The sequence below is a fragment of the Apiospora hydei genome (assembly GCF_038363865.1).
Source record: "Apiospora hydei strain CBS 114990 chromosome Unknown utg000007l_segment0_segment0, whole genome shotgun sequence".
Taxonomy (NCBI): Eukaryota; Fungi; Ascomycota; class Sordariomycetes; order Amphisphaeriales; family Apiosporaceae; genus Apiospora; species Apiospora hydei.
This window is the reverse complement of record NW_027117366.1, coordinates 283,075-303,232: the sequence shown is the minus strand read 5'-3', so window position 1 is coordinate 303,232 and position 20,158 is coordinate 283,075. Positions and strand designations below refer to the sequence as shown.

Genomic DNA, 20,158 nt, shown 5'->3' with positions numbered 1-20,158 from the left:
CTGATACGAGCTGATACGATTCGACTGTCATTTCAGTATAGTATTGGCTTTTTCCCTTAATGCGCGGTTCTGTTGCGGCGGTCGGATACCCCCTCATTCAACGTTGTTGCGTATGATACCTCGTCGATGTATGCGAGAACAACAGATAGACGGTGAGATTTCACCAGATGTCATTTAACATGGCCAAATAGATGTATACATGCATGAATACAATCCAATACATCCCGTCCCGTCTTGACGTGCTCAGATTGATCCAGCAAAAGACACTTCCACCTTCAGCCAAGCGGATTTATAGCGCCTTGAGCATCCCCTCATGCTTGACGACCCAGCTCCCATCTTTGGGGAACCCAGAAGCATCGCCCTCGGACCCTGCCCAGCCGGCTGCCATGTAGCCAACTTGAGACACCCACGTCAGTAATACTCGCTCGTTCTCATATTCCCTTAACTCTGATTCCGAGGATGCTCCAAAGAAAAGGAAAATGACTCACCAGCGTACAGAAGCCCAGCATTAGCAGGCAAGTAAGGAGGCGGCGTCACCCCATCATCCTCCGCACGAATAGCGTACCCTATGATCGGTCACATACATAAGTCAATACCACTAACCAAACGCGCACATGAAAGCTATCCTTTTAAAAAGGAAAAGAAAACAGCTGTCGGTTTTACTTACCGGCGTCGTCGAAATGCCAGTAGTCAAACGCAGTAAGGTGATACACCGCCCGATCCGCCCTCCCGACCCTCGCCGCGTTCATCGCCAGCACCGGCCGTCCCCAGCCGCGGATCCGCTCGTCGCGCCAGACGTCCCAGACCCGGTCGGCCGTCGCGCAGGCCGTGTCGGGGTCGACCAGTACTCTGTCTCTATCCGTCTTGCTGTCATTGCTACTAGGCAGGTCGGGCAACATGCCCTGCAGCATGATGACGCTGCGCGGGTCGCTGGTGAGGTTGCTCTTCGCGTCGTCGCTGTCGGTCCACCAGCTGTCGTTCAGGCCTTCATAGATGGCGTAGTACGATTGTTTTGTTTCGGGGTTGGTGGTCGTGGGGAGAGGGGCTAGGTTCGCGGAGACTGTCGTCCAGGCTTCCGGGATGGGACGTCCCAGGAGCTCCTTCCAGTACTGTGCGACGCGGAGGCCGTACTGCCAGTAGGCTAGCTATGGCGGGAAGAAGTTCAATCACTTTAGCGATGTTCGGGCGCGAGATATGAGACAATTTAATTGAGACTTGCCTCGTATGCCAGGTTCAACGACTCTTGCGGCGGTGTGTTCTCGCTGACGCCGTACGCTCTATGTTGATTAGTTGTCGCCATCGCAATAAAACGGGATTTGAAATTGCGAGACGTACGGTGGCCCTAGATCATAGTATCCCGAAGACTCATTCTTCCACGCGTAGGACGCCATGTAGTCCGCCGTCGCGGTCACGATGGGGTCCCAGCGCTCCAGCGTCTGTCGAGTGGGCGAGCCTTGGTACGCCAGCATGGCCAAGTACATGGGATGAGGCTGTGCGTGATTGCATCTCGCTCCAATCATCAGCCGAGACCGCTCTCTCTCTCTCACTGATCACGAAAACACACCCTTCACAGCAGGGGCAGAGGTTGGAGGTAGGGGTGTTACTAACCTGCTGCCACATAAGCAACCCATTAATCCCCCGGCGCGCGCTCCTCCCCGTCCCCGCCTCCGTCATCTTCGGCCACCTCGCCCCCTTCCACCCCATCCCCCGCGCCCGCGCCACCGACGACTCCAAGAACCTCTCGTACACCCCCCGGGAAGATCCCGTCAAAGAGCTCTTGCCGCCCCCACGTCGCCCAGTGCGCGCCGTGCCACACCACCATCTCCATGTGGAACTTGCCGTACCAGCCGTTGTTCACGAGCCCGCTCTCCTGCGGTGGCTGGCTGTGGTGGGTACTGGCGCCGTTGACGCGGACGTGGTATTGGCTCTGGATGATGCGGCGCTGCAGTTCGCTTGCGTTGGGGTTGGTGGAGCCGGTCAGCACGTCGACGAAGCCGCCTTCGCGCCAGTATTCGGACCAGGTCGCGGAGCTGCGGGCGCGGATCTCGGCGGGAAGCGCGGTTGTTTCCTTGGAGGGGGCGAAGTGGGCTGTGAAGGAGAATTTCGACGATGGATTATCGCCTGTTACACCTGGGGACAAGGTGTACCGGTGCGCGGTCTTGGACGATGATCCAGGGGGTTCGTTCCGGCGGAGCGTCGGAGGTGACGATGACGTCTCGGCAGCATCCCATCGCAGATTGACGAAGTACTCGGTCTCCTGCATCTCGTGGTATATATGGGCAACATTGTCATTGTTGCTCTCATTACACGCTCGCACGAGCTCCGTCGTGTGGTTGAGCGGGAAGTCGTACGTGCCGACGAAGACCTCATACTTGTACTCGGCACTATGGATAGGCGGGTAGGGGAAGTCGAGCTCGACCTCAAGCTCACCCGACGCGACGAGATCCGATTCAATCTCGAACGCGACCGCGTCGGTCTCGAGGTCGCCCTGCGTCACCACTTCCACCGGCGCCCCGTCCACCTGGAACTTGGACGTGATGCAGCCGGTCCATAGGCTCAGCTCCTGTCGGGGTTCTGAGATATCTGAAGCGGACAGCGTCTGGCCCTTGTACTTGAGACCGATGCGTCCCAGGTTGATGCGGTTCGGGTTGCCGATAAGCCACTGCGATATCTCGGGGAGGTCAGGGTCTGGGATGTCGTAGGAGACGTTCCGAGCGTGGGTTAGCATGGGAACGCCCAAATAGTCATCAACAGTCTCTCTAGTCGGGTGCAATTGAACCGAATCAGTATAAATGTTTTCCGCTCGTTTAATTCCCCAGCTGTCGTTACTTCTTACCCATTTGTTGGCAGTGAGTCGTTATGCCAAGCCCAAGTCGACAGCGTGTTGAATGGGAGAAATGTCTGCGTGAGAGTCAGAAAGATGTATGCCAATCAAATGTGTTATTTGATCAAATCGGACAGTACCTGCATCCCGGTGTTGTCTACATTGAATGCGAAGTCTCCATTGCCGACCTGGAGAGGGGTTGTTTTGTTGCCAATGAGACTCGTCCGGACGACATTGAACTTGGACACGATGGCCTTCCTGTCAATGGCAGCAGATGCAGAACTGATGCCCAGGAATGCAAGGTAGAATCGGTAGGGTCTCATAACGAGTATTTACACTGAAAGCCACTGGTTCTATTGAGTCAATCAGAATTTCTCTTATTTATCTAGGATCATCCTCGGCGCGACGAGTCCTTTCTAGCTATATGTACAAAAGGGATCGCCACTACTCCACTGGAAGAATCCGGGGTAATCCGGGGTAAATGGGTCCGAAATCCAGGGTGGCAGGACGGTCTTCTATTTCTTCCGGATGACTTTCCAATTCTAGATGACTTTATAAGCGCTGGTAGACGTCAGCCATCACCTCGAGTATCGTCGTAATATCTGTACAACTTACTCGTACACCACTTTTGCAACATCCCACAGGCAAGTGCCCACCCACATGCCGGTGTTGACCTTCGCCGCGTACCGCGCATCCGCCGTCCGCATGGTGATGAAGACACGGTAGCAGTACCGTCGGGGATCGATCGGTCGCGTCTTTTCGCCATCACGGAGGTCATTCATAACTGGCGCCGGCGCAGTCAGGAACCCTCGAGTCCGGCAGTCTATGCTGTTTCGATTGGGCATCAGAGCTGCTCATAGCAGAAGGCTACGCTTCTCGGGCAATAAATAAGCAACATACACTGCTGGTGGCTCATCGCCGGTTTTCAGGCGATATTTCGACTCGACCTGGGTAGCCAAGCTCGAACCCAATGTCATCTCCATGGCGTCTTGGTCGCCTCCCTAAAAGACCTGCGTTAGTACAAGATCCCCGATCGCGAGACTCGGAAGCACTAGCCATCACGGTACCGTTTCCTATCCTCCCGGACCAGACACCATCTGTAAACGTGGTATACTTCTTGAAGTTGTCGCCCACCGCCATTGTTGCGGTGGCTTCGCTCAACTCCAGAACCATGCGAAAGTCGAGCTCCAGTTCGGGGGCCGGCAGTGAGAGGGTGGGCTGTAGCCTGCCTAAGCTATCGGCGGATGGGCCGGGATTGTTACTGCATCGGAGCTCTAAAAGTCAACAACGCTCCCTCGTTTCTCTGGATTGTCGGACCCATTCGAACCTTTCCGCTGCCGTCGGTGTCTGCGATTGCACCGGTGTCTCTTCCCGAGCTGTCGATGCACCGTCGACATTGCTCCAACTTTGTTCCACGGCATTCCAGCCACTGTGCCGTCTCTCGGCTGGCGCGCGCATCCAGTCCCCATGGACCACGACACTGGAGTCCCAATCTGCGTCTTCGTTCGGCGGACCGGTGGGCAACAGAGGAGGGAGCTCTCCCTGCATCCACTGCCTGCGTATGGCGCCCATGAGGAAGTAATTAGGGTTAGAGGTCATGATGCGCTGCATTTACCAGCGGGCCGTCGCGCTCTTCGCTCGGGAACCTCGCGACCAGATATGAACTCATCATGCGCACACCTCCTCACGGCATGAGGATGTTGGTTGGTATACCCTCAAACAGTCGGTCCAAAGTTAGGCCGCGTGTGTCTTGTCTCGGGCAGACTGAATGCTTATCCCCGACAACCATTTGGCCGGCTTCAGCGTAAGCATTACGAAGCTCGAATGGTGATATCTCACCATTGTGATGGGTAATCCAGCTGCATACTCAGATTTTGGAATTCTTACATGATAACATTGGCCGGATTGATGGTTCTTCCTGTTGTCTAAGCCCGGGAAAGGATTGTGGCAGCAAGGTCACCCGTGGCGCGTTGACCGAGTGCGAGGGACTTCTTTGGGGGCCATTCACCCAGTTACCCACTGGGCTAGGCTTACTGGAATTGACCACCTCTCATTTGAACAACAACATTGACTCTGGCATTCCAAGGTTCTTGACAACATCTGTTCAGAGCCTCGTCGCGACAGACTTGAAAATCATTTGCGATCAATAAAGCCCGTCATCGCAAAGAAAGAACTGAAGTCCTGCTCGATCCGGGGTTGCGCTACCGCCACGCAATTTCCCAGGAATGGACGGACCGCCAGTCTACCAGAGCACGAACAACTGGCCGGCGTGTTTTTAGCACTCCAAATGGGGCGATGACGAAGTGCGATATGCGACAGTTCGGATCGCCTGCATGCGTTTCGAGATCTAAATTCCCGTGAATCCATCAGATATCTGCAAGTAGGGCATGCCAGGTGGTAGTCAGTAGCTTTGGCGTGCATGGAAGTTGATGCAGTGTCTCGAGTCTAGCTGCTGTCAGTGCTGTCAGACAACACTGGACCCCCGTCGCCCGTTGTTGTTTCAACACGCTACAGCTACTGGTAGCGCATCCCGGGTGTTTGCCAAGAAGACAAATAGTTTGTTTGGACCCTTCAAATTCCATCATCTTTTCAGCTCTCGGATTGTAGCGCGACACACATCCTGGATCGAGACCCTGGGAGTCCCTGGAGATTAACGACGATGATGGCGTTTTCTTCTCAACCGTCAGGACCCTGCGTCTTGGTGCTTGGCATTCTTGGATACGACACGCGATGCAGGGGATGCTTTAATCTTCCCACCTTCGTCACCGGTCGGCGCTGATTGGCGGACTTGTCTCGAACCTGTCTCTGATTGGCTGAAGCGCTACGTCATCTTTTTTGGGCGATCCCCCTCGGTGGTCAGCTCGAACAACAACACCTACCAAAAAACAGGTTTACGTCACCAAGATATCGAGACGTAGCCTGCGGCAGAAGGGAAATTGCAATGAGGTAAGTTGGCATTCGCGAGGGATGGCCTGCCTGTATATATAGACGATTCAGAATCCCACGGATAAAGATGCCGATACCACATCACTCATTTGATTAAGCTTCTCTTGTCCTCTGTCATCGACCTACCATTTCACCCAGGCAATTGCCGTATTATCCACGCACCAAGACTCTTGAGCCCATCCTCAAGTCCACTTTCAACGCAGCACCCCAGACAGCCTTACTCGCATTATCGCAACCTTTTATCCACCATCATGCCGTTCTTCTCCAGCCGCAAGCCCGAGGACGAGGTCGTGGAGGAGCCCGCCCCTGTCCACGAGGAGCAGCACAAGCGGAGCCTGTTCGGCAGCCGCCGCGAGCGGTCCGTCTCGCCCGTTTCCACAACTCACACCACCACCTCGCACTCTTCCAACGGTACTGGTACGTACTTCCAACTTCCATCCTCATCATCTCATCGTCGTAATCCGAATAACCATTCACTAACCCATCTTCTCCCATCTCCATAGGCCGCAAGTCCTCGATCCTCCACCGGTCCTTCGGCCACGGAAACAAGAACGTCGAGCTGGACCCCTCCATCGTCCAGGCGCGCGAGCGCGTCATGGGCGCTGAGAAGGCCGAGATCGAGGCCGACCGCGCCCTGAACGCGGCCCGCATCCAGGTCCGCGAGGCCCGCGAGGAGGTCAAGCGCCTCGAGCTCGAGGCCAAGGAGGAAGCCCGCCGCGCCAAGGTCAAGCAGTATCACGCCGCCGAGGTTTCCAAGCGCGGCAAGCAGCTCGGACGTACGTACCTAAGTCCCTTCTTGCTCATGTCCTCACACCACCACAGTACATGGCGGCTAACCAGTATACAGGCCACGGCATCTAAACATATCCTTCTCCTCTTGATGGGGCACGAGCCCAACAAGCCTTGCCTTGCTTCCTTTGGAGCTCTGAAGCTGAGCTCGCCACCCGAGGCAAACAGGCATCACGACAACTGCAAGATATACGAATTATGACTTGATACCTTCTTCTTTGTCTTATTATCATTTACAAAATAGCACGGCGCGAGCGTTGGTTGGTGAGGTTTTGCTTGTTACATAACTTATGATTATACACTATTTGCTTTCGCCATATACGACCCAAGTTGACCTCTGTGACCTATACGATGTTAAGTTACTGCCGCTTGTAGGACGACTTTTATGTTTTCAGCCATGTGTACCACCAAGCAGATTAGATACTGGTTGAGGTCTTATCCTAATATCTGCCAACACCGGCAGGAGTATGCATTGCAATGGAGTCGGGATTTGATGATATGTCACCTAAGATAAAACCACAAGACGGGTTCTCCTTATAAAATGCATATATACATTCAGCGTTTGCCAAACTGTAGCTGTAAATATGTCATGCTGGAGCCACGAACTTCCCTTGTCTGATATTCATGAAGGTAATTTATATTTCATGGCCTTTGGTTGTCCAATAGGAGTTACAGGACAAAATAGTAATCCTTAACTGATGACAAGAGCAGATCTTAGTCACACGTCGAATCTCATGTAGAAGTAGCAGCTATGTACTACCTATCATCGTATTGACGCTATTGAATACGAACAGTAGTGGCAAATCAGGCTTCTGATGGAAAACATCTCTTGATCATGACTGTGACCTATGGGCCTGTTTCGTTCACGTGATACGGAAGAAGGCTTTGGGAACTGCTCCGTATAGATCATCAATCTTCCACTACATGTGATGGGCCTATGGTCAGTCCGTTAAACCACTGTGTTGGAAATTCTCTGAGTCATGAAAAGGTGAGCATTCACAACGTGTGGTTGGACGAGCCATCACCTGGCAGCGTCACTGCATTAACTTATGCATGACCTTGGATTCAATGCCTCAATCAACTTGTATTCAATTCTCTAATGGATTCGTCCAAAGTTATATAAACACAATGCTTTTTCTTTAACAAACCATCCTGCTCACTTCCCTCCTTCATAATAACAACAACTCACTTCCGACCCAAAGAATATTTGCATTCTGAACCAACACCACCAAACACATTCACCCATCATTCTGTACGAAAGAAGATACAGTTCTCAATGACTAACATTTTACTCTTGCTCTCGGCCCTGCTGCTGCCGCTCCTCGCGAGCCTCGCCGCCGCCGCCGACGGCGGCTTCCTCGACCAGGGCTGCGGCACCATGAAGGACCCCTGGTACTACAACAACGGCGTGGCCACGACCTACTGTGCCGAGCACGTCTGCGACAGCAACGTCGAGACCTCGCTCAACCTGAACCTCTGCATCGGCAATATGAACGGGTCCTTGTACGCCAAGCAAGAGTAAGTGACTGACTGACTGGCTGAACTGGGTCAGACCAGAAATAAGCAAGACATCTTCACCGAGCTCCCATCTAAGCATACTCGATTGCTCCTGGTCTCTTTCCGCTTCGCTTCCTGGTAGCTGTTATCTTTGGGAAATGAGAAAAAGAGAGAAAGAAATAGACACGCACATGCAAATAGTAATTGCTAACTTCCTACAACAGTGGCGACTTCGGCTCCAGCTGCAAGGGCTGTTTCATCGAAGGCAATTACGACACCCTCAAGTGCCTCTGTCTTAACGACCAAAAGACTGAGTGGAACTGGACCTACCTTCATCTCAGTAAGTCGGCCTTCCTACCACATCCCCTCCCATCCTTCCTTCACTCAACAGTACCAATTACTGTCTTGTGATGCCCCCACCGCAAAGCATCGACAACTGACTCAAAGAACCACCCCCAGACTCCGGCTTCATCTACAACTGGTTCGGCTACCTGTCCTGCTTCGGCTACCACCAGACCGACATCCCCGTCACTTACGACTGCCAGGCGCCCGGCTGGCAGCCCAACCCCAACGACAAGGACGGCTGCAACGACCCGTCCTGCCAAGGCGCGCAGGCAGACGCGGGCCACATCAACCTCGGCGCCGACGCGGGCGGGGACAACTCTCCTAAGCCTACGGCGGCCCCTGGGCCGGAAGCGCCCTCGATCTGAATTAGATAGCCACCCACGTCTAAGCTCTTTTTCTCTATGTTCACGAGGTAATGGCTGCTTCCTCCTTCGCCGTGGGAACTCGAGATTTTCACAGTCGACGATAAACACACACAAGGCGCGATTCCGAGGTCTCTGGGGATCGGTGGGGTAAAGGCGATATCGGATAGGACTCATGGTCTATACTTAGTAATGGCGCCCATGGGATTCACGTACTTCCTGGAAATGGAACAAGCGAAGTTTCACCAACAAATAACAAGTGGTATATCATTGTGACTGTGACACATTACGACAACCTGCCATTGGCATAATCATTAACAATCAGAAACGAGAAAAAGATCCGATTCCAAGTCCCCCAAAGCGCCAATGTCTTCTTCTCGTCCGCCCCAGCCCCGTCGCTGAAATGACCTTGGAACTCCCGGTACAGCTGCCCCAGCCGGGCCCGCTTGTCCGCGTCCCCCGCGCAGACCCATGCTGTCATGCAGTTGACGAGCATGTGGCCCGCGCCTATGGGTTTGCACTTGGCCGCTTCCGCCGTCAGCGCGAGGGTGGCGTCGGCGAGCTCTTCGGCTTCCTGGGACAACGTTTCCTCGCCATAATGACCCGAGCGGCTGTCGCATTGGTGCTGGTGCTGGTGCTGGTGCTGGTGCTGGTGCTGGTGCTGGTGCTGGTCATCTTGCCTCGATGACGATAACAGGCCTCTCAGCATGCAGTTGCAGACGCAGGAGACCACGAGACAGAACTTGTAAGGCTCAGTCAGAGTCAGTACGCCCAGGTGCTTTGGTGCTGCTCCTGCTGCCGGTGTTGTTTCCGCGGGTTGGAGATGGTGGGCATAGCCACGGAATCATTCGTAGATGGCGTAAATTTCAGCAATGATGTCGTCCGACGGCGGCGGCGCAAGGCTGCTGATAATAGCATGACGAATCGGGCCGGGTCCGTTCGAAATTCGGGTCTGGATAGGCCCTGGAACCACTACTTGGTGCGAAGAGCCATACATTTAGCTCGGCACATAACAGAGGAAAATTGTGGTATGATGACGACGATGATGATATGAAGTTTTGGTTCTTTCTTACCATGAGACCCCGTAGGTGCGACCTCATCGCCATCTCAAACTCGTCCGACGGTCTGCTTCTGCTGCTGCGGCTCAGCCGCCGCTGGTGATGAGGCTGAGTTGAAGTACGACATGGCTGTAACTTGGTTATGTAATTAATTACGGGCATCTATCCAGATTCTGTAAGTGACGATACCTCGATCAGACCAAAATGTACTCAAGGAGGAACCTGGCTTGCTCAGCGAGTAGAATATTAGTCTGGCGGTTCCAGTAAATATTATTATTAGACCCTTTCACTTGTCTCCACAATGCTGATACCACATAATGCTGCCCCGATCTGATATTGATGGTTACTTTACCCCTATCGCCCTACCACCCTACCGCTGCCCTTCCTATCTGGTCACCGGCCTCACTAACCATGTCCCCTATGTTTGCCGTTCTAGCTCACGCCGTAGGCGCCTCTCAAACTTAACTGCCCCTTCCCACCATTCTACCCCCTGATTGCCCATCACGATCATCGTCCTCGACACCCTTGTGTGGGCCACAGCCGCCTTACGGATCGCCATCTCCGGCAGCTAGCAGCACCAAATGCAAGTCGGAGCCCCAGTCGCCCAGATTGGCTTGACCTTCGTGACGTTTCTCAACTGCAAATGCTTCATGACGCTTACCTGCGGGTAATCAACCCCTGGGCAGACTGGTGTCGCCATGTTCAAGTACCGTTGGGTATCCTAAGTGTCGTGATTGGATCTAACCCGCGGTAAATAGGAGACCGACTTTCGGAGCCGATGGGTCCCGGGCGGCTGATCCGCGTCTACGATACTGACTCCCTGGCAGCTGCCGAGGTGCGCAATTGGGTCCGGGCGGACCTCGGCGCGCTGGTGATGACTTTGGACATTATGAGTGATGCCTCGTTGGCGGTGTGCTGTGAGAAGATATTGGCTGTGCTTGTTTCATGATTGGAATCGTAGTAAGCAGTGCCAAGCCTAGTGCGGGGTACTCAATTAAGTACGGGTTCCAATTTTCCATTACGTTGTCAGCTTCCATCAACCGTCCCTGCTCGCTTACAGCATTGTCTCCGTATAGTTTTGATCCGATTCCGCCGCCAGCCATGGCTTCCCTCTGCGACGAGTGCCAAGTCATATTCGAGCGCCCCTTACATCCTGGTCGACGTGTGCACCAAGAGTGGCATACCCACCATACCACCCACGCCTCTTTTAAGCAAGCAGTGGCCACGGGCTGCTATATGTGCAAGGCTTTGGCCTCCGAAATCAGGGTTCACGGCGAGAGTATTCTGGACCTCGATGCGTCTGCCCAAACTTCATATTGCGTGGTGGACCTCTCCCCGATTAGCCGATATACGGTCGTGCTCCAGTGGAAAGAAAGGGACCCAGCTTCGCGAGCGCGTGAAAGAGAATTCTCAATACGGAAACTTGGCGGTGAGTATCATACTGAGATTGCTAAATGGCTACATCAACTGACTCTCGTGAACAGCTGTACAAGGTGCCCTATCGCGCGGTAATCAGGATCGCTCTGTGTTCACCCGTTCGTATCTAGAAACGGCCAAGAAATGGATAAGGGAATGTCAGGACCACCATAGTACTTGTCGATCACTCCATGCGTGGAGGACCAAGACTGGTCACTATGTTCCCAAACGGCTGGTCGCGATTGAAGATGGAGATGCCCAGCACTGGCGCCTCGTAACGAGGGATCCTTCTGATCACACAACACGCGAGTATGCAACACTGAGTCACCGCTGGAGCGAGGGTCCTACTATCACACTATCAGTGGACAATTTGGAGCCTTTCACTACGCCACAGCCCGTCTCGGACTTACCGGCCACCTTTCGAGATGCGATTGCCGTGGCCCTGGAGTTGGGGATCGGATATATCTGGATCGACTGTTTGTGCATTGTCCAAGACTCACCTCAAGAGCAAGACTGGAAAGAGCAGGGCATGGAGATGTGCAATATCTACACCAACGCGGTCGTCAACATCTCGGCCACGGGCGTTCCCAACAACACGCACAGCTTTCTGCAACCCTACGAGGGCCGCGCCGTACCTTTACCGCCCACCATTCAGCATAGGTGGAAGAGTAGAGACACAGGGCAGCGACAGACAAAGGATACCAGTTCTTCGGGCAGCACACCTCCCGAGATCGATGATACGGACAAGTGGTGCATAGTGGATCCCTACTTTTGGTGGTCCGAGGTCACAAATACGGTGCTTCTATCTCGAGGCTGGGTGTTCCAGGAACGGTACCTCGCCCCGCGTGTGCTGCATTTTGGCGCCAACCAACTACTATGGGAGTGTACGACTATGGATGCCTGTGAGGTCTATCCTCGGGGTCTACCCGATTACGTAAAGAGTGGTGGGCATACCGACCTCAAACGTCTCAAACTTGACGACACTGTCATCTCTACGAAAGAACCGCAGCTACCCATAGGCCCGGATGCTTCCTCTACTACCCAAAGACTGCCACCGGATGCCTCCCTCCAAGTCTGGTGCGATTTGGTGCAAGCCTATACGCGGACCAGCCTCACCAAGCGGAAGGACAAGCTCATAGCCTTCTCCGGCGTGGCTGAGCTGGTACAGAAGCTGTACCTTGAAAGCGCCGAGGATTCTAATTCGAAAGACAAATACGCGGCGGGCATCTTCGAACGCCACCTACTCCTCATGCTGGAATGGTACACCAAACGCGCCTCCTGGGTGCCCAAGACCAGGCCGCGCGAGTACCGAGCCCCTACCTGGTCGTGGGCCAGCATCGATGGACGAGTCTTCTTCGACTTCCTCCCCTACATCATCGCCAACCCGTCGGGCCTACCGTGGCCCCCGCTTTGGGCGACGGTCTTGAGAGATCCGAGGTATCCGGCCACCCTTCCTGCCGTCGGCGTAAGAAACCAATATGCCTCCTGGGTTCCGCTCGTGTCGGATTTGGCAGTCGGCGACGCCACAAATGCCAAAGCCTCCGAGAAAAGATGTTCAATCAAGCTCAAGGGGCATATATCGTCAATGCAGCACATTGTCAACAGCGCAGGACAAACGCCGCAAAGACCGCTGTCCGGAAACCAAAGACCTCAGCCCTTTATCGTCACCGAGGACATCCGGGGCGAGATCTTCCCGAAAACTTCAAAGAATAGGGAAGTTCCCATTTCCAGACGTGGATTTCATGATAGGCCTTGTCTCCCTTTGCGGTGCTTGGAGCTTATAGGCGCCGACTCGCAGCTCAAACATTGGGTTACGGGGTTGGTGCTCAAACCTCACAAGGAACTCGAGTCCGTGTACTCCAGGTGCGGGTTCTTCTGCTTCCTTTCTACGGAAGGCGTGCAGCGATTCGGGATCCGGATCTCCGATTCGAGTCCGTTCAGGGCCGAGTTCGCCGAGGGAATGGATATTTCGACGATTGAGGTTATCTGATCGTAAGAGGTATTTGTAGTCACTCAATCAATCAACAGCTCCATTTGGAGGGGATGACAAAATCGAAGAGAAGGATATCATTTATTATTCAAAATTGGCATTGGACTCCCCAGGTATATTCTTTCTACGTTTATGTGCTACGATCTGCTACTATGTGGTTCCCTAGAAAGCAGCTTTACTTACAATCTCAAATTTGCTCGAGGGACCTTCACCCCAGCAAGGGCGTAAGGCTGGGTCGCTCTCGAGCCACTTACCGTGGAAAAGGCGATTAGAATACATCCGCCTTTGCGAACTCATTCTGCATGATCTGCGCGATATCCGCCTCCAGATTCTCGTTCGGCCGCATAGCAAGCAGCGTGTTCATAATCTCCGGCACCGCGATCTCGAGCCCGTCGCGCAGGTCGCTGTCGTCCCGGAACGCCCAGATATCGTCCGTGAGGAACGTCTTGGCGAGCACGAGGATCGTCGCCCGGACGACCTGCGGGTGCGGGTTCGCGTGCGCGCTCACCTCGCGCACCAGCTCGTCGCCGAACAGGACCATCTGGCGCAGCTGCCGTGTGTTGATGGTCAGCGGGGCCCGGTGGTACGTGTTCTGGTTCACGAGCACGGCCTCGCGGCAGGACCCGACGAACTGGACGAGGAAGTCCTGCTCGATCTTGTCGAAGGCCTTGAAGGCCTCGGCCAGATCGGCGCTCTTGGCTTTCATCCGGGGCTCCCACCGAGTGTTCATGGCCTCGGCGTATTCCCGGTGCGATTGGTCCAGCCTCCGCGTGCAGCGCGGGCACGTCCCGTCCCGAGTTGGCTCGCTCACGACCCGGAGGGTGTCCGGGTCCGGCTCGTTGGGGTAGAGGGTAAAGGTCCGCTGGCGCTGCCTTGGGGTCGCGGTCGTGTCGATGTGCCAGCAGGCGCTGAAGACGCTGTTGACTGTGATGATCTGCGTCACTCGACGCGTGTTGGAGGATGAAGAACTCATGTTGGTGGGTTGTGCTGGGAACTTACGTTGATGTGTGGGTTAGCGTGTGTTGCAAAATATTGCTACTGCTGGTAGGGTAAGCCTTGTACTGTTTCTATCGGCCTTTATGGAGGCCTTTATACTCGATTCTGTCTTTGGCGTTAGTCGCATACAAAGGCTATGTTCTGTCATTGTTGGAAAGCCCGTACGTGATATACAAAGGGGTTGTTTAGTCTTACGGTATATTGGCAACAATGTCAGAACAATAGCTATGTTCTGCAACTGGAACACCTGATTATCCCAAGTGCTTATATTACCCAACTGGGTCACACGAAATGAGCTCTGTTGGGAAACATTCTGGATATGACATTTACAGTTATATCCTCTATATAACCAAAGTAAGGAACGGTCAGTATACTGTGCAATTCCGAAGCCTTTAGTTCAGGTATTGCCCACCTGCATCTAAAACTCTTCTCAGCCATTCTACTTAAGATGGCTACTGAGAGCACCACCCAGATTCTAGCTGTGAAAGAGGTAAGCGGCTATGGGTATCTCATCCGAGCCAGTTTCAACGGCCTGATAAGGTACTTCTCCGCTAACTACAATGCCGCTTCCAGGTTTCCAGCAGGCTGGAACGCCCCAGGCGGCTCCGGCCCCTGATACCACCTGGCCCGTACCCAGCAGACCTGAAGTGCATCAGGCTGCGGCGGCCAGACGAGCGAGACAATATTGATCCCAAAGACGTCACGGATTATCCCATCGCTGAGCCACTCGACCACGTGCTGACCGGCGTGGGCAATCCTACGAACTTGCCGACGTACGATTACAACAGGTTGATCCAGCTCGAAAAGATCCGGTCCCCCCGTTACGAGCACCGGATCTCCGAGGACCGGCTATGCCGCGTACGCGGAGTAAATGGGGTGCCATCCATGGTCATGAAGATAGCGGAGCTCCCCGACAAGTGGCCCGTCCAGATCGCCTCGACCTCATCCTCGACGGTCCCGGGCGCCCCGCCCATCCCCTTCATGCTGGACATCGCCTCCCCGCACCCGCCCTCCGTCACCCCGACCCTGGCCGAGCGCGACATGACGCGCGAGATCGCGATGCACCAGCAAGTCGCCGCGGCCCTAGGGGCTCGGGGAGACAACCGGGGCCTCGTCCCCGCCTTCTACGGCCTCGTCACGGAGCGAGGCCGCGGCGTCGTGGGCTTTTTATCCGAATACATCGAAGGGTCGCGGACCATGTACTCGCTGTTCCGCGAGGCGGCGGACCGGGGGAGCCGGACTGGACGCTGCCCGAGACGGAGCGGGAGGCGTGCCGTCAGGCGCTGCGGTCGTTCCATGTGGCGGGCTTCCTGCACGGCGATGTACATGCTGGCAACTTCCTGCGCCGCAGTGATGGCTCAGTCGTTTTGATCGACTTTGAGTGGACGCGGCGGCTGTTCTCGGGGGTGGTGTTGCAGGGGGGGGCATAGTGAACCCGACCGTGGAGAAGGAAATTATGGTGATGGAGGACTGGCTTACGGGGAAGGCGTCCACGTTTCGGACGCACAGGACTAGACAGCAACCCGCAGGACCGTAGAGTATAAACTTTTAGACAAGTGAAGAAGACTAAGCTAAGTCCATAAACTAAGTACTTAATTTGTATAATATACTCATATTACTTCGTTATCCGAATTCACCATCATAATCCCAACTGAATACGAAAAGCCTAAGCACAGCTCCTTGTCCATTTACTTTATCCCTGTAGTACAAGACTGCTTTTCCCACATGCCAGAACTCTCACACAGTGCTGTAGCATTCCATCAATTGTCCGCCTACCACCAGGTTCTTTCTCGTCCAGAGGAAACAACAGTAGATATGCTTGACTACCTCATTCTTCCTGTTCTGGGGGGATATGGCTTTGAGTATAGAGCCATTTTCTGAACTCTAGTTTCATCATCGCCAGTATGTCATCATCCAAGTCCGGATTATCTTTCTCTGGCATTTCAAACACGACCTTCATAAGCTTTTCCATTGAGAGGTCCAACTTGTTCGAAAGGTCATTGTCACTCACATGCTCCCACATGTCCTTTCCGAGGAAGTTCTTGCATAACACAGCGACGGTCGCCTTAGCAAGCCAAGTTTCGAAGTTTTAAGACCGGTAATCTCACGTTGCAGCTCCTTGGCGAATGGGGTTAGCTGGCGCAACTGCTGCGTGCATTTAATTATCGGTATCTTGTGGCCATAATTCCCCTGCGTCGCCTCCCTTTGGCAAAACACAGCGAACTGGCCCTCTAGATAATTTTGGGCATCAGAGAAAGCGTCGGATAGCGCGTTAAAGGCCTCGGAACTCAGTTTGCCGTCCGGTGGGGCCCACGAGGCGGTCGTCTCTCGAAGCTCTCGCTTAGCAGAGCTGATTTTCAAGTTACAACGAATACAGGAGCCTTCCATCCGCGGGACCAGCTTGTCGAAGTATTTGTCAGGAGTATCCCCTTCTTCTTTGGGGTCGTAATCCACCCATTCCTGAGGAGGATCGACTATTGGTGTTGCGTTTGGGTCCGCATGCCAACAGGTTTTGAAAACTATTCTGATATTGGGGGTTTTCAACACTTGCTTAGGAGCCATGTTGGCGCGTTTATCGTAATATGGCCTATAGAGCAGATGTGTGTTTTGTAAATAATGGTACTCCTAATTTTCTTTTCTTTTTCTCTTGGTTGGCGTGAAATATTGGCATCATGATATCTTTTGATGTTCTGCAAGGTCCACAGAGGATTTTATAAGCATTAGATATTCTCGGGTATCAGTTGGTGATTGGTCGCTTACAAAGACGGGTTTACTGTTGGCAAACTTGCATCTATCAATCGTTTCAAAAACAAAGAGCTTTGAGAACGTGATCATCGATCATTTGACCTGGTTCAAGTTTAGCTCACCATGACAAATATTTGCTTGTAAATATCAAAGGGAGCCACGTCATTTGAACTCATGTCACGCTGGCTTCAAGTGTAACAGATTCGAGCAGGGGTTTTGTATCCTGCTTGGTCACCGACCTCTTCTACATTTCTATGTTTTTTTCACACTTGATCAGGCTAACCTTTTACGTTGTATCATAAACCTGATCTTGCTCATTGCATGTCACTTTGCTAGATAACCTTATGCAACACATGCCCCTCAGACATGTGGAGGATGACATTACTAGTCGCTATTCCTTGGTCTTACTTTCAACTCTACTCCTACACCAACATATCCAACATTTGTGAGAACAGAGGTCTGGCGGCGAGAAGAAATGCCTTTTTAAACATCTCATCACGCTGCACATCCAATGTTTAGATAGATATCGGCGATTTAAACCACATGCTTTCCATGAATCCACAATCTTCCTGTCCATACCGAATAGGTGGTCCCAACACGTATATTGGCTTAAAGCATGCAAACAGCTGCAAAATTAAACATTTGTAACGTGAAGGCACGTAGACATACTTGCGGGCTGGTGGCTAGCTGTACCACCCGGTATCTCTATTCACTTATGGAAGGCTGGCATATATACATACATTTCGCTGTGCTGGTAGAGTCATGCCATAACTGAAAATAGGCAATTATGGGAAAGTAATTATCCAAGAGTGGAATAACGATTGCCTAGACACCGGAATAACCGCGCCAAGTGGAATCAACGGATAGGTTTACTGTTATGATATATTGTGACCATGTCCACCCAACTGAATTGCCTCTCAGGCGCCCATGCTTGCGTCTCATCATGGCGCTATGCCCCCAGGTCTCGTGATGCACAGCGAGGATCGATGGGCTGGTCCGCTAGAACAGCCGGGTATCGTTCTGTCAATGACCTCAACTAGAGGCCCAGCCCGTCAACAACCAAAGCAACCCCCGGAGTGTAGCCCATCGGAAACAACCAAAAGACAAATGCCGCCGATGTTGCCCACCAAGATGCCCAAAGAAGGAGGTTAAAAAAACCCGTGGTGATAGCGGCAAGCCGCTGCTGGTACGGTTTCGTACGACATAGTAGCGACGCAAGAAGAACATTTATCCAAGAAATGCCTCCAGCAATCGTGCATAGCACCCAAAAGGCCTTCGATTGCTTGTCGTAAATTGCGCCGACTATCCCAAACTGAACTGACGTGCAGCCAATGGCGGCCGCATGCAATGACGCGGCCTTCTCAACGGGGTTGTGGGAGCCGAAATGGCGCTCAACTTCAACGGTAGAATCGAGGAAGCCCTTCTCGAGACTGCTCCAGCATCGTATTCGGCGTCGGTGAGCTTCGGGAACTCGCCCTTCAGATCGCCTCGCAGCTGGGGCATGCCGTCCTGCTGCGTCGCGGTCATCACGACCTGGACCTCCTCGGTACTCACGTACGACTTCGTGGCCATTTTCTTTTCGCGAAATAAGAAAATTGTTCAAAATAATAACGAAAAAGGGGACAATGGAGATTGTAAAGGGAGGAGGCTGGAAGATTGTCGAGGGTCGGTCGTACTGGTTGGCATATGCGAGCGGGAATTGATTTTTTTTTTCTTTTGCCCTTCGACTTATATTAGCGTAGGCCAGTAGAGGTAAGTGATTTAAAACTGAGTAAATTTAATATATATCGATTTAAAAAGGAGCTGTTATACCTTAATATTTCCTAGATTTTAAAAATAATTTAAAATTTAAGATTTTTATAAACTAGTAAAACTTTTATAGCGGTTAATATATCGGAGAATACGTAGGAAAAATGACCCTTTTTCGTTTTCCCCCGATCGTAGTAACTTAAAGGCCTATATATAAAGGCTTACTTTTTAATTTTTTTCTTTTTCATTTAATTTAAATCTTTTTATTAATATATATAAATTATAACGTAGTTTACCACTAAGCGGATTAAATCACCTCCCGCATTACTTTTTTATATTTTAACACTTTTATATAAATTAATTTAATCACAACGCTTTAAATTAATTAAAATTACTCGCTATCCGATTCGTTACTCGATTCTATATCCTTTGCACATGTTCGCGCATTGTGACCTGTCTCGCCGCAGATACCACAACGCCTGCCGCCCGTCGCGCGCCTTTTCGATAAACCACTATTTTCGCCTTTATCAATCGCTGGCCGCTTCACTTTTACCTTCTCGTCCTATAGCCTTCGAGATTCCTTAATTGTAAAGGCTTCTCTAAGCTGGACTCGCGACTTTTTAGCTCTCCGGCGCTTCGAAAGGGCTAAATTAGCCTTTTTAAAATACGTATCCGATTATATATAAAAGTTATTTTATAAACTATTTTAATTATACTTTTCGTTATTTAATTTACTGTATTTAAAATCGGCGTCGAAAAGCTTTTTTAATAAATAAACACCTTTTTTTTAATATAAATAAAATATTTAATTATTTATTAAGGGTTAAACGGCGTTTAAAGGTCGTAAGTATTAGCCGTCCTCGGACGAGATAGGCTAAGTGTAAACGTCCAGAGACATATATTTAATTTATTAATTACCTCGTCCGGGTTATAAGGTATTAAGCCGGATACGTTAAATTTAAATTTAATATTAATTTCCGTAAAAATAACGAAATATATAGCTTTAAACGCGATAAAGAACTCGAGTTTTATAATATAATTTATCGAAGCTTTAATAAATAGCTCGATTTTTTTCGAATAAGCACGCTTTAAAAGCGAATAAAGTGCTATATCGAATAATTAAAATAAATAAAATAAATAAAGAAGTATACCGAGTATAATAATATTATTATTTTAATAATATACTTCGAAATCGGCCGAAATATAGCTCTCGTAATTATTGAGAATTAAGAGGCGGTAAGGACTTTTCGTATACGTTTTAATATATTTATCGAAATACTTAATTTAATTTAAGCTTATTTCGTTATTAATTTAACTATTAAAAATCGGTTTAATTACTTAGTCGCTTAATAAATCGGTTTCGTAAGACTAGTTCGCGAGGTAATATTAGCTTTAAACGATTAAGAACGGCGAAATACACTAGCTTTACGAATTAATATAT

The 20,158-nt window shown here is 51.6% G+C and overlaps 9 protein-coding genes across 9 annotated transcripts; 4 read left to right on the top strand and 5 right to left on the bottom strand.

Moving 5' to 3' along the window:
• Window positions 1-289: 289 nt before the first annotated feature.
• PG997_009147 (uncharacterized protein) lies at window positions 290-1,620 on the bottom strand (the record flags this gene model as incomplete). The annotated part of the gene is made up of 6 exons (XM_066813462.1): window positions 290-462; window positions 489-566; window positions 668-1,141; window positions 1,268-1,275; window positions 1,336-1,490; window positions 1,555-1,620. 6 exons carry the CDS (start codon window positions 1,618-1,620, stop codon window positions 290-292), a joined length of 954 nt encoding a protein of 317 aa, XP_066665424.1.
• A 10-nt stretch (window positions 1,621-1,630) lies between these two features.
• PG997_009146 (uncharacterized protein) lies at window positions 1,631-4,423 on the bottom strand (the record flags this gene model as incomplete). The annotated part of the gene is made up of 7 exons (XM_066813461.1): window positions 1,631-2,759; window positions 2,837-2,901; window positions 2,965-3,082; window positions 3,440-3,652; window positions 3,725-3,821; window positions 3,892-4,085; window positions 4,152-4,423. The coding sequence occupies 7 exons, from the start codon at window positions 4,421-4,423 to the stop codon at window positions 1,631-1,633; spliced, it is 2,088 nt and encodes a 695-aa protein (XP_066665423.1).
• A 1,598-nt stretch (window positions 4,424-6,021) lies between these two features.
• PG997_009145 (uncharacterized protein) lies at window positions 6,022-6,631 on the top strand (the record flags this gene model as incomplete). Its single annotated transcript, XM_066813460.1, has 3 exons — window positions 6,022-6,187; window positions 6,274-6,546; window positions 6,618-6,631. The coding sequence occupies 3 exons, from the start codon at window positions 6,022-6,024 to the stop codon at window positions 6,629-6,631; spliced, it is 453 nt and encodes a 150-aa protein (XP_066665422.1).
• A 1,204-nt stretch (window positions 6,632-7,835) lies between these two features.
• Window positions 7,836-8,766, top strand: PG997_009144 (uncharacterized protein; the record flags this gene model as incomplete). Its single annotated transcript, XM_066813459.1, has 3 exons — window positions 7,836-8,077; window positions 8,281-8,396; window positions 8,516-8,766. The coding sequence occupies 3 exons, from the start codon at window positions 7,836-7,838 to the stop codon at window positions 8,764-8,766; spliced, it is 609 nt and encodes a 202-aa protein (XP_066665421.1).
• A 283-nt stretch (window positions 8,767-9,049) lies between these two features.
• PG997_009143 (uncharacterized protein) lies at window positions 9,050-9,472 on the bottom strand (the record flags this gene model as incomplete). Its single annotated transcript, XM_066813458.1, has 1 exon — window positions 9,050-9,472. The coding sequence occupies one exon, from the start codon at window positions 9,470-9,472 to the stop codon at window positions 9,050-9,052; it is 423 nt and encodes a 140-aa protein (XP_066665420.1).
• Window positions 9,473-10,922: 1,450 nt separating this feature from the next.
• PG997_009142 (uncharacterized protein) lies at window positions 10,923-13,227 on the top strand (the record flags this gene model as incomplete). Its single annotated transcript, XM_066813457.1, has 2 exons — window positions 10,923-11,250; window positions 11,306-13,227. The coding sequence occupies 2 exons, from the start codon at window positions 10,923-10,925 to the stop codon at window positions 13,225-13,227; spliced, it is 2,250 nt and encodes a 749-aa protein (XP_066665419.1).
• Window positions 13,228-13,495: 268 nt separating this feature from the next.
• On the bottom strand, window positions 13,496-14,200 carry PG997_009141 (uncharacterized protein; the record flags this gene model as incomplete). Its single annotated transcript, XM_066813456.1, has 1 exon — window positions 13,496-14,200. One exon carries the CDS (start codon window positions 14,198-14,200, stop codon window positions 13,496-13,498), a length of 705 nt encoding a protein of 234 aa, XP_066665418.1.
• A 471-nt stretch (window positions 14,201-14,671) lies between these two features.
• Window positions 14,672-15,594, top strand: PG997_009140 (uncharacterized protein; the record flags this gene model as incomplete). The annotated part of the gene is made up of 2 exons (XM_066813455.1): window positions 14,672-14,763; window positions 14,805-15,594. The coding sequence occupies 2 exons, from the start codon at window positions 14,672-14,674 to the stop codon at window positions 15,592-15,594; spliced, it is 882 nt and encodes a 293-aa protein (XP_066665417.1).
• A 2,676-nt stretch (window positions 15,595-18,270) lies between these two features.
• Window positions 18,271-18,540, bottom strand: PG997_009139 (uncharacterized protein; the record flags this gene model as incomplete). Its single annotated transcript, XM_066813454.1, has 1 exon — window positions 18,271-18,540. The coding sequence occupies one exon, from the start codon at window positions 18,538-18,540 to the stop codon at window positions 18,271-18,273; it is 270 nt and encodes an 89-aa protein (XP_066665416.1).
• Between the last annotated feature and the right edge of the window lie 1,618 nt (window positions 18,541-20,158).